This window comes from Tursiops truncatus, chromosome 9, assembly GCF_011762595.2.
Source record: "Tursiops truncatus isolate mTurTru1 chromosome 9, mTurTru1.mat.Y, whole genome shotgun sequence".
Lineage (NCBI taxonomy): Eukaryota > Metazoa > Chordata > Mammalia > Artiodactyla > Delphinidae > Tursiops > Tursiops truncatus.
Window position 1 is genome coordinate 89,362,174 of NC_047042.1, and position 17,857 is coordinate 89,380,030.

Sequence of the window (17,857 nt, forward strand, 5' to 3'; positions counted from 1 at the left end):
ACGTCTTCAATCCCTTTTCTTTTCCCACTCTATATTTATGCTGAAGATGTTGGTTCTCTGACTAGGTTAAAAATCAATTACTTTGAAAACTGTATCTGTTAGTTCTTCCACTTTGGGGACTATCTCACTGAATAGATAAGGCCACTGATTTCCATTAGATCTGTATAGTTGCCTCCAGATGAGTGACATTTGTACAGCTGGCACACGAACTCAGTGCACTGACCCTAGCCCCACGTCATGCCTTCCAAATATGCACTACAATCAGCAGAGGCTTCCATGCTCTGGAAAGAGCAGCCTGAATCCTAGACATTCACCTGCAGGTCCACCCTGCTTCTAGCCATCCTGAAGTTGGAGGTAACCATTTCTATGGACCACCTCATCAGAGGCTAAAAGAGTGAGGCCTGTGAAAGGGGTCCTTCCTGACCATCAGTGGCAAGTCAGCCAATCCTCCCCAGTTTCTGGGGATATTCTTATATTCATTTATTATGGATTTCATCTTCATTTTTCTGAGTTTCTCCTTATAATTAATCTAGCTCGTATGAATTTTCAGGTCCATTTTAGAATCAAAAATGAGCAAAGGCCAAGGAGATATTTTAATGCAGAGTTCACTGAGGCCCACTGTATTCATTTGCTAGGGCTGCCATACACCGAACCAAAGAGTACGTGGCTTAAATAATAGAAATTGATTTTCTCACAGTTCTGGAGGCTAGAAGTCCAAAATCGAGATGTCAGCAGGGCTGATTTCTTCTGAGGCCTTGCTCACTGGCTTGTAGATGGCTGTCTTCTCCCTGTGTCTTCACATGGTCTTCCTTGTGTGTCCGTATGTGTCCTAATCTCCTCTTCTTATATGCCAGTCATATTGGAATAGGCCCACCCGTATGACTTCATTTAACTCTAATCTCCTCTTTAAAGGCTCTATCTCCACATACAGTCACATTCTGAGGTGCTGTGGGTTAGGACTTCAACATTTGAATTTTGGGGGAAATAACTCAGCCCATACAACAATGAAATAAAAGAGTTTAACACCTCTTTGTCTTCCCTCAGCTGGGATTCTATTCGTATGAAACCATGGCCGTGATAATTGGTTTGGTTTACTTTCTCCAGCATGAGAGCAGAGTCTGACTGTCTGGGAATGGATAGAAAGATAGCTCTGTGTAATTCTGAAATTCCATGATAAATGTAGATGGTAAGCTAATCTAACTAAACAAATATGAAGGCTCTGAGAAAAATATTAGAAATACAGCGCCTATCAAGTTATGTGGTAGAAAAAGGAAAAAATATAAAATAATTTAACTGATTTCATGAAAACTATATATGTTGATAATCTAGGAGAGCCTTGATTTTTCATTTTCAGCCTCTTGATCTTTCTAAGTTTGTCCATACTTGTCAGGATGTAGTCCTGATTTAGGGCTTGAAATATATAGTCACCATGCAGCTGTCTTAATTGGCCTGTTTTGCTAAGTTGTTTATTTGTGCAAGGAGACTGTTCCTATCCCCCCATCTGTGCAGAGGACTTCAATTTGAATTCATCAATTGCCTACTGAAAAGTACTTGCACGATGCTCAATATATGAGCCCTTCTCAGTCTCCTTCTAAAGGTAATTCACCCAAGATTTCCTTCTGGAGTTTGCACATCTGAAGATCCTGCCTGAGTCCGTCAATCCACTCAGATTAAAATTATGGTTCAGGGGCTTCCCTGGTGGCACAGTGGTTGAGAATCTGCCTGCTAATGCAGGGGACACAGGTTCGAGCCCTGGTCTGGGAGGATCCCACATGCCGCGGAGCAACTAGGCCCGTGAGCCACAAGTACTGAGCCTGCGCGTCTGGAGCCTGTGCTCCGCAACAAGAGAGGCCGCGATAGTGAGGCCCGCGCACCGCGATGAAGAGTGGCCCCTGCTTGCCACAACTAGAGAAAGCCCTCGCACAGAAACGAAGACCCAACACAGCAAAAATAAATTAATTAATTAATAAAGTCCTACCCCCAACATCTTCTTTAAAAAAAAAAAAAAATTATGGTTCAAAGGCAGGAACCTACCTTGAGGTTTGGGCTTAGTCAGTTTGCCACAGGGCTTGGAGATGGTGACTGTCTTCTGACAGTCAGCGTTGTGGAGGGCTCGCTTCAGGCTTCCAGTTCTGGTCTTCAAGGCCGTATTCAGATCACATTCTCCCCAGGCCTGGAACTGGTATTTGCACTCCGCTAGAGGCAGGGTAGGACCAAACAGAAATCTGTGAGTTCCTCTTGGAGTGCCATGAAGATAGACACTTTTGTTAACTTTTTGTAGTGAGGTAATTGTAGGTTCATATGCAAGAAATAATACAGAGAGATCCCATATACCCTGCACCCAGTTTCCCTCAGTGGTGATATCCTGCATAGCTATAGTCCAATAGCGCCACCAGGAAATTGACGTGGACACAGTCCATAGATGTTATTTAGGTTTCCCCAGTTTCACCTGCACTCATTTGTGTATATGTACGTGTGCACATTTAATCCTCTGTGACTTTATCACATGTGTAGGTAAGAGTGAGTACCCCCACCGTTAGTATTCAAACAACTTCTAACACAAGGGTCCCTCGGGTTATCCTTTTACAGTCAGAACTTAACTTTCTTCTTCCTTTCCTACCTCCTTAACCCTTGGAAATTACTAATCTGTTCTCCACCTCTGTAATTGTGTCATTTTACGAATGTTATATAAACGGAATCATACAGTATGTAATCTTTTGAGACTGGCTTGTTTTGCTCAGCAAAATTTCCTGAAGGTCCATCCAAGTTGTATTAATCAATAGTCTGTTCCTTTCATTGTTGAGGAATCCTCCATGGTATGGATGTACCCCAGTTTGTTTAACCATTCACCAGTTGAAAGATTATCTGGGTCATTCCCAACTTTTGGTAACCGCTAAAGCTGCTATATACGTTCATGTATAGGTTTTTATAAGAACATAAATTTCCATTTCTCTAGGATAAATGCCTAAGAGTGAAACCACTGCATGGTATGGTAAACACAAGTTCAGTTTTGTGAAAAACTGCCATACTCTTTGCCAGTGTGGCTCTACTGTTCTGTCTTCCCATCACCAATGTATGAGTGATCTAGTTTCTCTGCATCCTCGCTAGCAATTGATGTTATTTCTAATTGTAGCCGTTCTGATAGGTGTGTAGTATATAGTGATGTCTCTTGGTTTTCATTTGTATTTTCCTAATGGAGAAAAGATGGTGAACATCTTTTCAGGTGTTTATTTGCCACCTATATATCCTCTTCAGTAAAATGTTTGTTCATGTCTTTTGCCCACTTTCTAATTGGATTGTTAGTTTTGAGAGCTCTTTATATATTCTAGGTATAAGACCTTTAAGACACACTTTTTAGGGCATTTTGCGTGTAGTTCTTTAGGGTACCCATATAGAATTTAAGATCAAATGTATCTGAATTTCACCATGCCTTTATAGAATTTACCTCCATTCATAAAAAGTTATAACCCCAAAGGTTGTAGAGAATGAAAAAGATATAGTACGTATATTCATTATCCTTCTCCATTGATCAATAGGCTAAAGCACATTTCTGTAAACCAGTGAGAATATTTGGGGCATTGTGTCCCACTATGGCTGAGAAAGACAAAGAATCTAGAATGTGAAAAAACAGGCAATTTGGGTGTTCAGTGGTGGGTTTAAAGTTGGAAGTGTGAAAGATTCCTTCTCAAATAAGGAGATGAGGTCAGCATGAAACTGGCAATAGTCAGTGAGAGAAAATCTGTGAAAAGTGGCTCATAGTAGCCCTGCTGGATCTGGTAAGTAAATCTATGAACCAGTGTGGAGAGTGGGGAGGGAAAAAATAGAGAGAGAGGGCCTGGAAGTAACAGAAAGAGATCTGGAGGAGGAGGAGAATAAGTAAGAAAAGAGGAAGGGAAGATCAAAGGAATCTAAAAATAGAAGAAGGAAAGAGAACACTGCTAGGAGGGATCAAGGGCATATTTTCTGTCCCTTTTGGTAAGATAGTGGCCTCAGTCAGGGACTATTCTGACACGCCCACCGAAAGGAAACATGCAGCAATATCCGGAGATATTTTCAGTTGGTGCAGTTGGTGAGGTGGGGAGTGCCACAAGAAACTAGTGGGTAGAAGTCAGAGATGCAGTTAATTATCCTACAATGCACAGGACAGCCCTCCCTCCAGGACAAAAAACTGTCTGGCCCCAAATTCTGGTAGAATTGAAAATGAGGGACCTGGGGTTAGGCGAGATGCTTGGTTATTTTGCATCTGATAAAATAAACTTGTTAAAATAATAAATAGAGTCAACCTCAAAAAGATGCTTGATGGAAGAATGACAGAATTATCTCAGGGTGGACAACTAAATGACTAGGACAGAAGGGGTGGGGTTTACCTCCAAATTGCTTTTTCCAGTTGCAGGGGATCTTACATCTCTGGGTCTTCATGGTTTGTTTACACTCAACTCCGGTCCGGGTGCCCTCCCGGGTGCCCAGCCCACAGTCCCCACTGGTGGGCACACACACACTCCACTGCCATTCTCCACAGTCAGACTTCTTCACTTTCTTTTCTGAAAGGGCGGAAGGAAAAACAATCAACGTCCAGAAAACTCTTTAACTGCTAGATATAACCAAGTTAATTCCTGAGCTCCATAATTGCATGGTTGTGCTTTTAACCTCTATCTTCAGTGTCCAGTAAAGAGTAGGAACTCGATAGGTGTTAGCTGAATGGTTGAATCAACCAATGACCAAGAGAATGGAGAAAGAAACCTAAGGAGCTAGAACTAATATTCATTTAACTCTTACTATGTGCCAGGGACTGTGCTAAGTGATTTGCTGACATCCCCTTTTAGAAGCAAACATTTCTGAAAAAGAGAAGATGATCAAAGTCAGTTAAACCTAAAAAATGATAAAATATTCTTTGAGAAGTAACAGTTGTCAGATTAGCCATTTCAATGCATGTCAGCGTTCCTTTCTCTGTCTTATAGGTGGAATAGCATAAATTAAATGTGGTGGACCACAGATGTAATAGACTCTCAGCTCCACAGCCTCCTTATGACATTGCGAGTGACACAGAAAAGGTGCTTTATCCTCCCTAAGCTTCAGTTTCCTCCTTTGTAAATATGAGATAAAACAAAACTTGCTTGCCGGACTCTTTTTGAGGAAGAGTGTCAACATAAGTAAAACACTTGATTCCTGGTCAATTTTCTGTATGTTGTAGCTGTTAATATGATCATTATTATTTCAGTCAATAGTTAATGATCACCACCTATACTTCAGGACTTAGAGTGGGGGGCGGAATCAGAGGGGATGTCACTTAGGTTCCTCTAAATACTTGGAAGGAAGGAAGTGGGGAAGAAAGGAAGAAAGAAAAGGAGGGAGGGAGGGAAGGAGGGAAGGATTAGATGGATGTTAATCAGTGAAGAGTTTTGTGTTCATAACCATATTGCTTACCTGGTTTCTCTTTCTTTCCTGCTTCAGCAGTATCCACAGCTGCTAAAATGAAGATAAATGCCAGGAAGGCAGCTGCAAATTTCCGACGCTGCTGCAGGTACTGTTGAGTCTGCATTCTAGGAACAAACAGAGAGACAGAAGAAGGTGGCATCAACCTAAGTAACTATATATAGTCATCCTTATAACTCCCGACAGTTCGCAAAAACAGCCATGGTGTTGTAGCGCACGTGGATAATCTGAATGGACACGGTGAATGGATTACCTGTGCAGGTATATGTTTGCTGTTATCTTCAGAGGCATCAGTAATGACCAACATCTCAGATTTTTTTTATCGTTTCCATCATCATGATTATCTTATCATCATAGTTCTATTATTCATTGGTCCACTGAAGAGTAAAGCCCAGAACAGAAGAAGAGCTAGCACACCTTCGATCTATAGCAAAAACACTTCTAAACTCACATGTGCTGAAAATCCACTAAATTCTAGGATGGAATGAAGAGTTTACACTTACTCATAATTTGAAATTCTCCACATTTGATATGAATAAAAATCCCAGGATAACATTATGAAGACTCCCTTAGAACTTAAAGTCATTTGCGACAGCCTAGTGTCAGTATGATTGCCTTGCTGAGCAAACTTGGGAAGTCTCAGTTCAAGCCCCAGGACAGCCCACTTCTCGAAGCTACACCAAGTCACTGGCTGCAGCAACTCACCTGGAAGCCCTTTATCTCTATCTGGTATGTTCATGGTGTTTTATACTTCATATAAAAATGACAGGAATAACATATGGTCATTAACTCTGAGAATTTTTCTTCCAGAAGTATAGATTGTATAGACTGTTTAGATAATTTTACATTCTCATGAATGTAAACAATGAAACATCACACATATAAGGGATTGAGATCACTCTATTCTGCAATTTGCTTTTCCTCATTCAAACACATCTATGAAATGATGTCCTTGTCCGTGAATTTTTCCCCCTTTCTGTGACATTGGAAATGCTATCCCTTATTAGTGTTTTTTTAATTGATGACTCTAGATTCCATTGTATGGATGAAGCATATTTCATCTATCAGTTAAAGTTAGTATTTTGGTCATTTGGTCCTTTCAATGAATCTTACATCCTAAATAGCTACTCAGCATCTCCATTACTTTCTAAAATCTAAAATGAGGTGTTTTGTTCTTCCTCTTAATGCTAAATTTTTAAAACTATACTTCACTGATGGTCAGACAGAAGAGTTCCTACTGATGCGGAGACTTTTCCTATGACTCTCATTGGACATGAACTATATGAGAAGCCGATCTGGATGTACTGGTTGGCAAGCCTTCTCAGAGCTGAGTACCCTGGTGCACCTACACTGCTATACATATATGACTTAGCCATGCGTCATTTACAATTATTAGGTGTAATGTGAACCAAGGTGAAGGTCTTCTGTTGTTTTCTCCAAAGGCTGTCCAAGAACATACTCGCAGTGACTAACCACTTTGGTGGCAGAAACTTTTCATCTGAACTTTCTTAAAGGGTAAGTTAACTTTTAAATTCAGAACTTTAAAAATTTAACATATTTCTTTCCAAGTTGGAATACACCTTTATGTTTCACAATTACCTTTGAATACCTGAAATATTTAGATTGTGAATTAGATGAGAATTCAGAAATTTCCATCATGAAAGCACAGCTCTTGAGAGAACTTTCTGGCCAAGCAATGGAGAGATGCTTGCAGAGCCTTGTAAAGAAATGTCACTGAGGAAGCATGGCCACTTGGCAGAAACAGAAAGAACTCTTCCATAAATAACACACACCCACAGAGTTATTAATAGAAAGGTGCTATTGCTGGCTATTTTAACCTCAGCATTTCTAGCCTGACATTGCTAAGTTCTTACTTTTATAATTATTTCCAAAAAGCTTTCTCTCAATCAAGTTAAATTCACTTAATTTCAAGAAAAAAAAATCCCACATGGGCCAGAATTTCCTGACCAAAAATTTCTTTTGAGTCATAGAATGGTCTATTAAACAAGTGATCTTAACTATAGTGGGAGCAGAGAGGAAGGAAGGAGACAGGAATTGGGATGAGAGCTGGTAGAACGGAAGTGCACTCTAGTCTATGTTATTTCTCCTATTGATTCAGAAAAATTCGGAATCTTAATTAGTGGGCAAGCGGTTAATTTCAGCTTTTAGATGTTCTAAAGAAAAATGCATGCAATTCCATGCGTACAGGGAAAATGTGTAAAGTATGTGATCAGCAATAGGTGTGAGTTGGAGAATCTTCTCAACCTCTTTTCCCTTCCCTCCTGTTTTGCCTACCATTCTGTTTAAGCCTCTATTTTGATAGCTTAAGATTTTTTTGGGTAGAGCAAATGAAAAAATGGTTATTTAAAAGAGGAGAATAAGGGAGTTTAGAAAAGAGATGACTCAAATTATCCAAAAGCCCAAGTAGCATGCTGGTGCCTTGGTACCGTGGCAAAACCTTGGGTAATTAAACGTGTAGATAACAGTTTCCCTTGCTTGTGGTATTTGCATAGTTGATTATTTGTCCTTAGCATCAAGCAAAGGCAAAAGCATCTGTATATGGTTTAACCCTGCCTGCTATCCAACAGTTGCTAGATGAGCATGGAGGCAAGAACATTGACCTTAAGGAAGTGGTCAGGATCATGACTTATTTTTCACACGGAGGGAAATAAAACAGTGGCAGAATAAGCCTTGCTAAGTCAGCTCAGTTCTTTTGAATAATTTACTTATTTTCACCCCCTCCTACTGCCATCTTGTGTTGAGCTTGCTCTGACAGATTTAATTTCATAGGGTTTAACGGTTAAGTTGAAGACTACCCTAGATGTCTGTTGTCTGGAAATTATTGTTGAGTTATCTCAATCACTAATAAGTATGAAGTTCAGGGTTTCCCCTGAGTTGGTTTCTGAAACCAACTCAGGGGAAAAGTGTTAATTTATTAAGTCCTGGTCACTTCTATGGAGAAATCGCTGATGAAAAGGAAAAGAGAGCTCTCCTTTCCTTTAGCATTTTAATAGGATCTAGAATTTTTAAAGATGATTAACATCTCGTGTAAACACAAAACAAGAATGCTGGAACCTGTCTCTTAGTGATCTGTTTGGAATGACTAATATAGGATTTGAGGCAGAAGCTTTGGCTTAAACTTCAGCTCCACCATATAATTTTTGGAATGTTCTTGGGCAAATCACAACCATTTGAACCGCTGTTTTGACATCTACAAAGTGGGTTTGATTATAACAACAACTTGAGAGGTTTATTGTGAAAATGCAAGATGTAGACACAGAGCTAACCCAGAATATCAAGAAATATATTATTAGTTGTTGAATAAAGTTAATTCACCCCTACACTCGTATTACTTACTAAAAGAAAGTACTTCTTTTTATTAAGACATAACAAGCATGACACTTTAAGCCGTCTAATATCTAAAATCAAAAGATAAAAATTTTAAAAAACAAAAAAGGAGACAGAGATATGATTTAATGCCAACTAAAGATTTGTTCAGCTTTCTAAGGATACAAATTTGTTCAGCCTTTTGACTTCTTAAAAAGTTAAAATAAACTCAAGGACCTTCATGCCCAGTATTTCTTTGGAGTTCGCTGAAGTAAAGAGACTCCATGTTGAGAATTAGGGAAACTGTTGATGTAATTTAACGTGTATGAAATGAAAAAAAAAATCTAACTTTGCAACTGCATTTTATGCCTCTTGTGTGGTGAAACTATTCTACTGCCCTCTTTATTTCAAGTACCTAGGATAGGAACCCAGCACTTAGTTGCCACTCAGTAAAATTTTTGCCAGCAAAAATTATCGCCAAAACATGGTATCAAACAGAGGAATTAATATTCATGCTAAAATGATGTCTCAGCCCTTTGTCTATACCATGGGATATAAAATTCACTGAAGAAATTGGGCTGGAAACAACCAGAATCTAAAGCAGTTTCATACATACAGGAATGGCCAGTGAATGATTTGCAATGCTTCTGCACCATATATTACACATCATCAGACTTTTCTAGATATTTTGTGATCTACGTGCCTAAATTTCTGTGAAAAAGTATATTTTTCCTTTTTATAGGTCACTTTTTTTCATTTTCACCAACTCTTCTTCAAGTCGGAATCCTCATATTGATTTATTTTCAAATGGTTTGGTCGTTGCCTTAGATTCCTAAAGTCTCATATAAATAGCCATTATGTTTACAATGGAATCTTTTGCTAAATCAGACCTTCACTTTGACCTTGTTAAGCTTATTTAAAAAACAAGCCTTGAAAAGAATGTGTCCCAAGCACGTGTGTGCATGATGACCTCAGGTACACTCTACTCACACCCCAGGAATGAGTTCAACAGTGTTCCATCTTTGATTTTAACTAAGTGCATTATCAATTAGGTGGGTAAAGAAGGACATTCACTTAATTTTGTACAACTCAATAGAAACAGGCAACTTTAAGGCTGAAATATTTTCATGGCATGGTGGCACCTGCTGGAAAAATGTGATATTTTAAGACATCTTCTTTAGACATCTATTCACTGATTTTTAGAGCACCTACTAAGGGCCAGGTGTATGCTGGGCATGGGAACATGATAAAAGAATATGATTCAGCCCTCCCCCTAAAGGAGTTCTGTCTAACTGGGAGAAAAGGGAGAGAAATGATTCACTATGGTAAACATCATTAAAAGTTTATACACGTAGTGCTAGCTCAGTACATAGGCTCAAGTGATAATTTTGCTTAGCAAGGTTGAGTGAGGTAGAGGGCTGGGTATACTTTACCTTTTTTTTTTTTTAATAGTTGAAGTCTTCTAAATAAAGAAAAGAGGGAAGGAAGAGAAATTCAGGCAGAAAGGACCAAATAAGTGAATATGTGGAGATGATGTTTATAATACATTCAGTGACAGAATGTGATTAGAATAGAGTGTACAGTAGTAAGTAACAGTGGGTGGACCTCAAAAGGAGAAAGATATAATGAGTTAATCCTGGGAGCTGTGAGGGAGGAAGATAGACAGAGTTATTAACTGGTCTGGAGAAGTGAAACAAGGGAAGGTCAGGGAGGGAGGAAAAGGCTGCATGTTGTATAAACGTGACTAAAACCCTAAATTACCACCAGAGGGGCAGCCACCATACTCAACAGTCCATCCAGATATCTTTAATATAGTACATTTGTTACCCTTTTGGCTTTGTTTTTATTTTTGTTTATCAGTTTTGTGGCTGTTCTATGTACTTTGGTTCATTTTGGGGTGTTTATTACCAAAGTATTATGATTGGAGTCAAGAATGAGCTCCAAGACTCGAAAACTTCATACTCAAAAAAAAAAAGTTCACACACACACATTTAAAAATCCCTTCTGATATTCATTAGAAAAATAAAGTTGGGCTAAAGCAGTGATTTTTAGAGCACCGGTGTTTCCAGGAAGAGGTCAAAGGCTGCTGCCAGGCGTTAAAGGATCCTGAAAATGTGTGTTGAAAGCCACCCTTCTGTGCCCATAGCTCCCACCCTTATCTCAGCTTCAGCTGGAGCAGCTCTTCTTTAACTACTTTCCTTAGTGGCTTCCTTGTAAGTTGTCATTTGTCAAGAAAGAAAAATGTATTTAAAAGTCACTGGTCTGGCCAATATCAAGATCTACCCAGTAGGGGATATGATGGTACAAAACAGTATTTTTTCAAAAGGTAGAAATGGGAAAATGTCTCAAGTAGGTGATGTAAATATGGAATATATTTGAGTATGCAAAATGCCTTGTGGTAGCAAAAATAGGAATTTTACAAGTGTGTATTCTAACTATTCCATACCTCACATTAAAGTTGGACATGATTATGTCCTCTTATCAAAGATCAAACACACAGTATAACAAGTATGATTACAAATATGAGGAAAATATCTCAGAAAATCATAAGGCATTAAAAACAAAATTTTTAATACTGTGGGAAGAGAAGAGCCTTTGGAGTCAGCCAGATTTCTTCCATATAAGCTTCGTCACTTATTATATCTGTGATGTGGACAAAGCAGTCACTCCCTTTTACTCTCAGTATCCTCCTGTAAGAAAATTTAGTTTTATCACGCAGGCTCGTTGTTTGTTTAAAGATCACAATGAGAGGAGACCTTCAAGATGGCGGAGGAGTAAGACGCGGAGATCACCTTCCTCCCCACAAATACATCAGAAATACATCTACATGTGGAACAGCTCCTACAGAACACCTCGTGAATGCTGGCAGAAGACCTCAGACTTCCCAAAAGGCAAGAAACTCCCCCATGTACCTGGGTTGGGCAAGAGAAAGAACAGAGACAAAAGAATAGGGACGGGGCCTGCACCTCTAGGAGGGAACGTGAAGGAGGAAAAGCTTCCACACACTGGGTACCCCTTCACTGGCAGAGACGGTGGGGGGGGGGGAGCTTTGGAGCCACGGAGGGGAGCGCAGCAACAGGGGTGCAGAGGGCAAAGCGGAGAGATTCCCGCACAGAGGATCGGTGCCGACCTGCACTCACCAGCCCGAGAGGCTTGTCTGCTCACCCGCCGGAGCGGGCGGGGCTGGGAGCTGAGGCTCGGGCTTTGGAGGTCGGATCCCAGGGAGAGGACTGGGGTTGGCGGCGTGAACACAGCCTGAAGGGGTTAGTGCTCCACGGCTAGCTGGGAGGGAGTCCGGGAAAAAACCTGGAGCTGCCGAAGAGGCGAGAGGGTTTTTTTTCCCTCTTTGTTTCCTGGTGCGCGAGGAGAGGGGATTCAGAGCGCCTCTTAAAGGAGCTCTAGAGACGGGCGCGAGCCGCGGCTATCAGCGCGGACCCCAGAGACGGGCATGAGACGCTAAGGCTGCTGCTGCCGCCACCAAGAAGCCTGTGTGCGAGCACGGGTCACTATCTACACCCCCGTTCCGGGAGCCTGTGCAGCCCGCCACTGCCAGGGTCCCGGGATCCAGGGACAACTCCCCTGAGAGAACATACGGCGCGCCTCAGGCTGGTGCAACGTCACGCCGGCCTCTACCACCGCAGGCCCGCCCCGTACTCCGTACCCCTCCCTGCCCCCCCGGCCTGAGTGAGCCAGAGCCCCCGAATCAGCGGCTCCTTTAACCCCGCCCTGTCTGAGCGAAGAACAGAGCCCTCCGGCGACCTACACGCAGAGGCAGGGCCAAATCCAAAGCTGAAACCTAGGAGCTGTGCGAACAAAGAAAAGAAAGGGAAATCTCTCCCAGCAGCCTCAGGAGCAGCGGATTAAAGCTCCACACTCAACTTGATGTACCTGCATCTGTGGAATACCTGAATAGACAACGAATCATCCCGAATTAAGGAGGTGGACTTTGGGAGCAACGATATATATATATATTTTTCCTTTTTCTCTTTTTGTGAGTGTGTATCTGTATGCTTCTGTGTGAGATTTTGTCTGTATAGCTTTGCTTTCACCATTTGGCCTAGGGTTCTTTCTTTCCCTTTTTTTAGTATAGTTTTTAGCACTTGCTATCATTGGTGGATTTACTTTTTGATTTGCTTGCTCTCTTCTTTCTTTTTTCTTTATTACTTTTTAATTTTTTATTTTAATAGTTACTTTTTATTCTAATAACTTTATTTTACTTATTTTCTTTTTTCTTTCTTTCTTTCTTTCCTTTTTCTCCCTTTTCTTCTGAACCGTGTGTCTGACAGAGTCTTGCTGCTCTGGCTGGGTGTAAGGCCTGTGCCTCTGAGGTGGGAGAGGCGAGTTCAGCACATTGGTCCACCAGAGACCTCCCACTTCCACATAATATCAAACAGCAAAACCTCTTCCACAGATCTCCATCTCAATGCTAAGACCCAGCTCCACTCAACGGCCAGCAAGCTCCAGTGCTGGACACCCCATGCCAAACAACTAGCAAGACAGGAGCACAACCCCACCCATTAGCAGAGAGGCTGCCTAAAATCATACTAAGTTCACAGACACCCCAAAACACACACCCGAACACGGTCCTCCCCACCAGAAAGACAAGATCCAACCTCATCCACCAGAACACAGGCACTACTCCCCTGCACCAGGAAGCCTACAAAACCCACTGAACCAACCTTACACGCTGGGGGCAGACACCAAAAATAAATGGGAACTACGAACGTGCACACTGCAAAAAAGAGACCACAAACACAGTAAGTTAAGCAAAATGAGAAGACAGAGAAATACACAGCAGATGAAGGAACAAGGTAAAAACCCACCAGAACAAACAAATGAAGAGGAAATAGGCAGCCTACCTGAAAAAGAATTCAGAGTAATGATAGTAAAGATGATCCAAAATCTTGGAAACAGAATGCAGAAAATTCAAGAAACATTTAACAAGGACGTAGAAGAACTACAGAGCAAACAAACAATGATGAACAACACAATAAATGAAATTTAAAATTCTCTAGAAAGAATCAATAGTAGAATAACTGAGGCAGAAGAATGGATAACTGACCTGGAAGATAAAATAGTGGAAATAACTACTGCAGAGCAGAATAAAGAAAAAAGAATGAAAAGAATTGAAGACAGTCTCAGAGACATCTGGAGCAACATTAAACGCACCAACATTCGAATTATAGGGGTCCCAGAAGAAGAAGAGAAAAAGAAAGGGACTGAGAAAATATTTCAAGAGATTATAGTTGAAATTTTCCCTAATATGGGAAAGGAAATAGTGAATCAAGTCCAGGAAGCACAGAGAGTCTCATACAGGATAAATCCAAGGAGAAACATGCCAAGACACATATTAATCAAATGATCAAAAAATAAATACAAAGAAAACATATTAAAAGCAGCAAGGGAAAAACAACCAATAATATACAAGGGAATACCCATAAGGTTAACAGCTGATCTTTCAGCAGAAACTCTGTAAGCCAGAAGGGAGTGGCAGGACATACTTAAAGTGTTGAAAGGGAAAAAGCTACAACGAAGATTGCTCTACCCAGCAAGGATCTCATTCAGATTCCAAAGAAGAATTAAAACCTTTACAGACAAGCAAAAGCTAAGAGAATTCAGCACCACCAAACAAGCTTTACAACAAATACTAAAAGAACTTCTCTGGCAGGAAACACAAGAGAAGGAAAAGACCTACAATAACAAACCCAAACAATTAAGAAAATGGGAACAGGAACATACATATCGATAATTACCTTAAATGTAAATGGATTAAATGCTCCAACCAAAAGACATAGACTGGCTGAATGGATACAAAAAGAAGACTCATATATATGCCATCTACAAGAGACCCACTTCAGACCTAGGGACACATACAGACTGAAAGTGAGGGGATGGAAAAAGATATTCCATGCAAATGGAATTCAAAAGAAAGCTGAAGTAACAATTCTCATATTAGACAAAATAGACTTTAAAATAAAGACTATTACAAGAGACAAAGAAGGACACTATGTAATGATCAAGGGATCAATCCAAGAAGATGATAGAACAATTATAAATATTTATGCACCCAGTATAGGAGCACATCAATACATAAGGCAAATGCTAACAGCCGTAAAAGGGGAAATCAACAGTAACACAATCATAGTAGGGGACGTTAACACCCCACTTTCACCAATGGACAGATCATTCAAAATGAAAATAAATAAGGAAACACAAGATTTCAATGATACATTAAACAAGATGGACTTCAGTGATATCTATAGGACATTCCATTCAAAAACAACAGAATACACTTTCTTCTCAAGTGCTCATAGAACATTCTCCAGGATAGATCATATTTTGGGTCACAAACCAAGCCTTGGTAAATATAAGAAAATTGTAATGATATCAAGTATCATTTATGACCCCAATGCTATGAGACTAGATATCAATTACAGGAAAAAATCTGTAAAAAATACAAACACAGGCTTCCCTGGTGGCGCAGTGGTTGAGAGTCCGCCTGCTGATGCAGGGGACATGGGTTCGTGCCCCAGTCTGGGAAGATCCCACATGCCGCGGAGCGGCTGGGCCCGTGAGCCATGGCCGCTGAGCCTGCGCGTCCGGAGCCTGTGCTCCGCAATGGGAGAGGCCACAACAGTGAGAGGTCCGCGTACCATAAAAAAAAGTAAAAATAAAAAATAAACAATACACTACTTAATAACCAAGAGATCACTGTAGATATCAAAGAGGAAATAAAAAAATACCTAGAAACAAATGACAAGGAAAACACGATGACCCAAAACCTATGGGATGCATCAAAAGCAGTTCTAAGAGGGAAGTTTTTAGCAATACAATCCTACCTCAAGAAACAAGAAACATCTAAAATAAACAACCTAACCTTACACCTAAAGCAATTACAGAAGGAAGAATAAAAAGACCCCAAAGTTAGCAGAAGGAAAGAAATCATAAAGATCAGATCAGAATTAATTAGAAAAAAGTGAAGAAAACAATAGCAAAGATCAATAAAACTAAAAGCTGGTTCTTTGAGAAGATAAACAAATTGACAAACCATTAGCTAGATTCATCAAGAAAAAAAGGGAGAAGACTCAAATCAATAGAATTAGAAATGAAAAAGGAGAAGTAACAACTGACACTGCAGAAATACAAAGGATCATGAGAGATTACTACAAGCAACTATATGCCACTAAAATGGACAACCTGGAAAAAATGCACAAATTCTTAGAAAAGCACAAGCTTCCAAGACTAAACCAGGAAGAAATAGGAAATATAAAGAGACCAACCACAAGCATTAACATTGAAACTGTGACTAAAAATCTTTCAACAAACAAAAGCCCAGGGCCAGATGGATTCACAGGTGAATTCTATCAAACGTTTAGAGAAGAGAAAACACCCCTCCTTCTCAAACTCTTCCAAAATATATCAGAGGGAGGAACACTCCCAAACTCATTCTACGAAGCCAACATCACCCAGATACCAAAACCAGACAAAGATGCTACAAAAAATGAAAACTGCAGGCCAATATCACTGATGAACATAGATGCAAAAATCCTCAACAAAATACTAGCAAACAGAATCCAGCAGCACATTAAAAGGATCATACACAATGATCAAGTGGGGTTTATCCCAGGAATGCAAGGATTCTACAATATATGTAAATCAATCAATGTGATACACCATATGAACAAATTGAAGGATCAAAACCATATGATCATCTCAATAGATGCAGAAAAAGCTTTTGACAAAATTCAACACCCATTTATGATAAAAACGCTCCAGAAAGTAGGCATAGAGGGAACTTACCTCAACATAATAAAGGCTATATATGATAAACCCACAGCCAGCATTGTTCTCAATGGTGAAAAACTGAAAACATTTTCACTAACATCAGGAACAAGACAAGGTTGCCCACTCTCACCACTCTTATTCAACATAGTTTTGGAAGTTTTAGCCACAGCAATCAGAGAAGAAAAAGAAATAAAAGGAATCCAAATCAGAAAAGAAGAAGTAATGCTGTTACTGTTTGCAGATCACATGATACTATATGTAGAGAATCCTAAAGACGCTACCAGAAAACTACTAGAGCTAATCAATGAATTTTGTAAAGTAGCAGGATACAAAATTAATGCACAGAAATCTCTGGCATTCCTATACACTAATGATGAAAATCTGAAAGTGAAATCAAGAAAACACTCCCATTTACCATTGCAACAAAAAGAATAAAATATCTAGGAATAAACCTACCTAAGGAGACTAAAGACCTGTATGCAGAAAAATATGACACTGATGAAAGAAATTAAAGATGACACAAACAGATGGAGAGATATACCATGTTCTTGGATTGGAAGAATCAACATTGTGAAAATGACTCTACTACCCCAAGCAATCTACAGATTCAGTGCAATCCCTGTCAAACTACCAATGGCATTTTTCACAGAGCTAGAACAAAAAATTTCACAATTTGTATGGAAACACAGAAGACCCCGAATAGTCAAAGCAATCTTTAGAAAGAAAAACAGAGCTGGAGTAATCAGACTCCCTGACTTCAGACTATACTCCAAAGCTACAATAATCAAGACAGTATGGTACTGGCACAAAAACAGAAATGTAGATCAATGGAACAGGATAGAAAGCCCACAGATAAACCCATGCACATATGGTCACCTTATTTTTGATAAAGGAGACAAGAATTTTACTGTTTTAAGGATTTTTTACATAAAGTGGTGTAATGTTCATTTTGAATAGGAAGTTATATGTCAAAGATACATATGTCAATTCCTAGAGCAACCATTAAAAGAAATAATTCAGAGTTACAACTGAAAAGAGAAAAATTAAAGTAGGAAACTTAAAATAAGGTTTGATTAACCTAAAATAATCAGAAAGGAGGGACAAAGGAACAAGGAACAAATTGGATAAAAAGAGATAGCAAGAAAGTATGTGTAAACGTACACATATGAATGATTGCATTAAATACAAATAGACAAAATGTATTAATCAAAAAACACAGATTGTCAAACTAAAGAAACAAGCAATACTGAACTGCATGCTATCTACAAAAGACACACTTTATTTATATATATATATATATGTGTGTGTGTGT

General features: G+C 39.7%; 1 protein-coding gene and 2 long non-coding RNA genes across 8 annotated transcripts in view; 2 read left to right on the forward strand and 1 right to left on the reverse strand.

Annotated features, from left to right (window-relative positions):
- LOC101339567 (uncharacterized) overlaps positions 1–5,051 on the forward strand; it is a 30,332-nt gene extending 25,281 nt beyond the window's left edge. For both annotated transcript variants that reach the window (XR_002179503.3, XR_004528185.2), the window contains exon 6: positions 4,959–5,051. This is a non-coding gene — a long non-coding RNA (uncharacterized lncRNA). The remainder of the gene's footprint in view (positions 1–4,958) is intronic.
- Positions 1–17,857, reverse strand: part of PTN (pleiotrophin) — a 97,393-nt gene that overhangs the window by 17,478 nt on the left and 62,058 nt on the right. For 3 of the 5 annotated variants that reach the window (XM_019950211.3, XM_073809972.1, XM_073809971.1), the window contains 3 exons: positions 5,425–5,540; positions 4,368–4,541; positions 2,035–2,196 (listed from right to left, as the gene is read on the reverse strand). In XM_019950211.3, the coding sequence (XP_019805770.1) occupies positions 2,035–2,196; positions 4,368–4,541; positions 5,425–5,539 (451 nt within the window). In that variant the 5' untranslated portion in view covers position 5,540. Of the gene's footprint in view, positions 1–2,034; positions 2,197–4,367; positions 4,542–5,424; positions 5,541–5,686; positions 5,817–17,857 lie in introns of those variants that run through there. The other 2 variants (XM_073809969.1, XM_073809970.1) reach the window with 2 other exon arrangements.
- On the forward strand, positions 6,028–11,942 carry LOC141279580 (uncharacterized). The gene is made up of 3 exons (XR_012334092.1): positions 6,028–6,162; positions 6,876–6,948; positions 11,480–11,942. It is a non-coding gene; the product is annotated as an uncharacterized lncRNA (long non-coding RNA).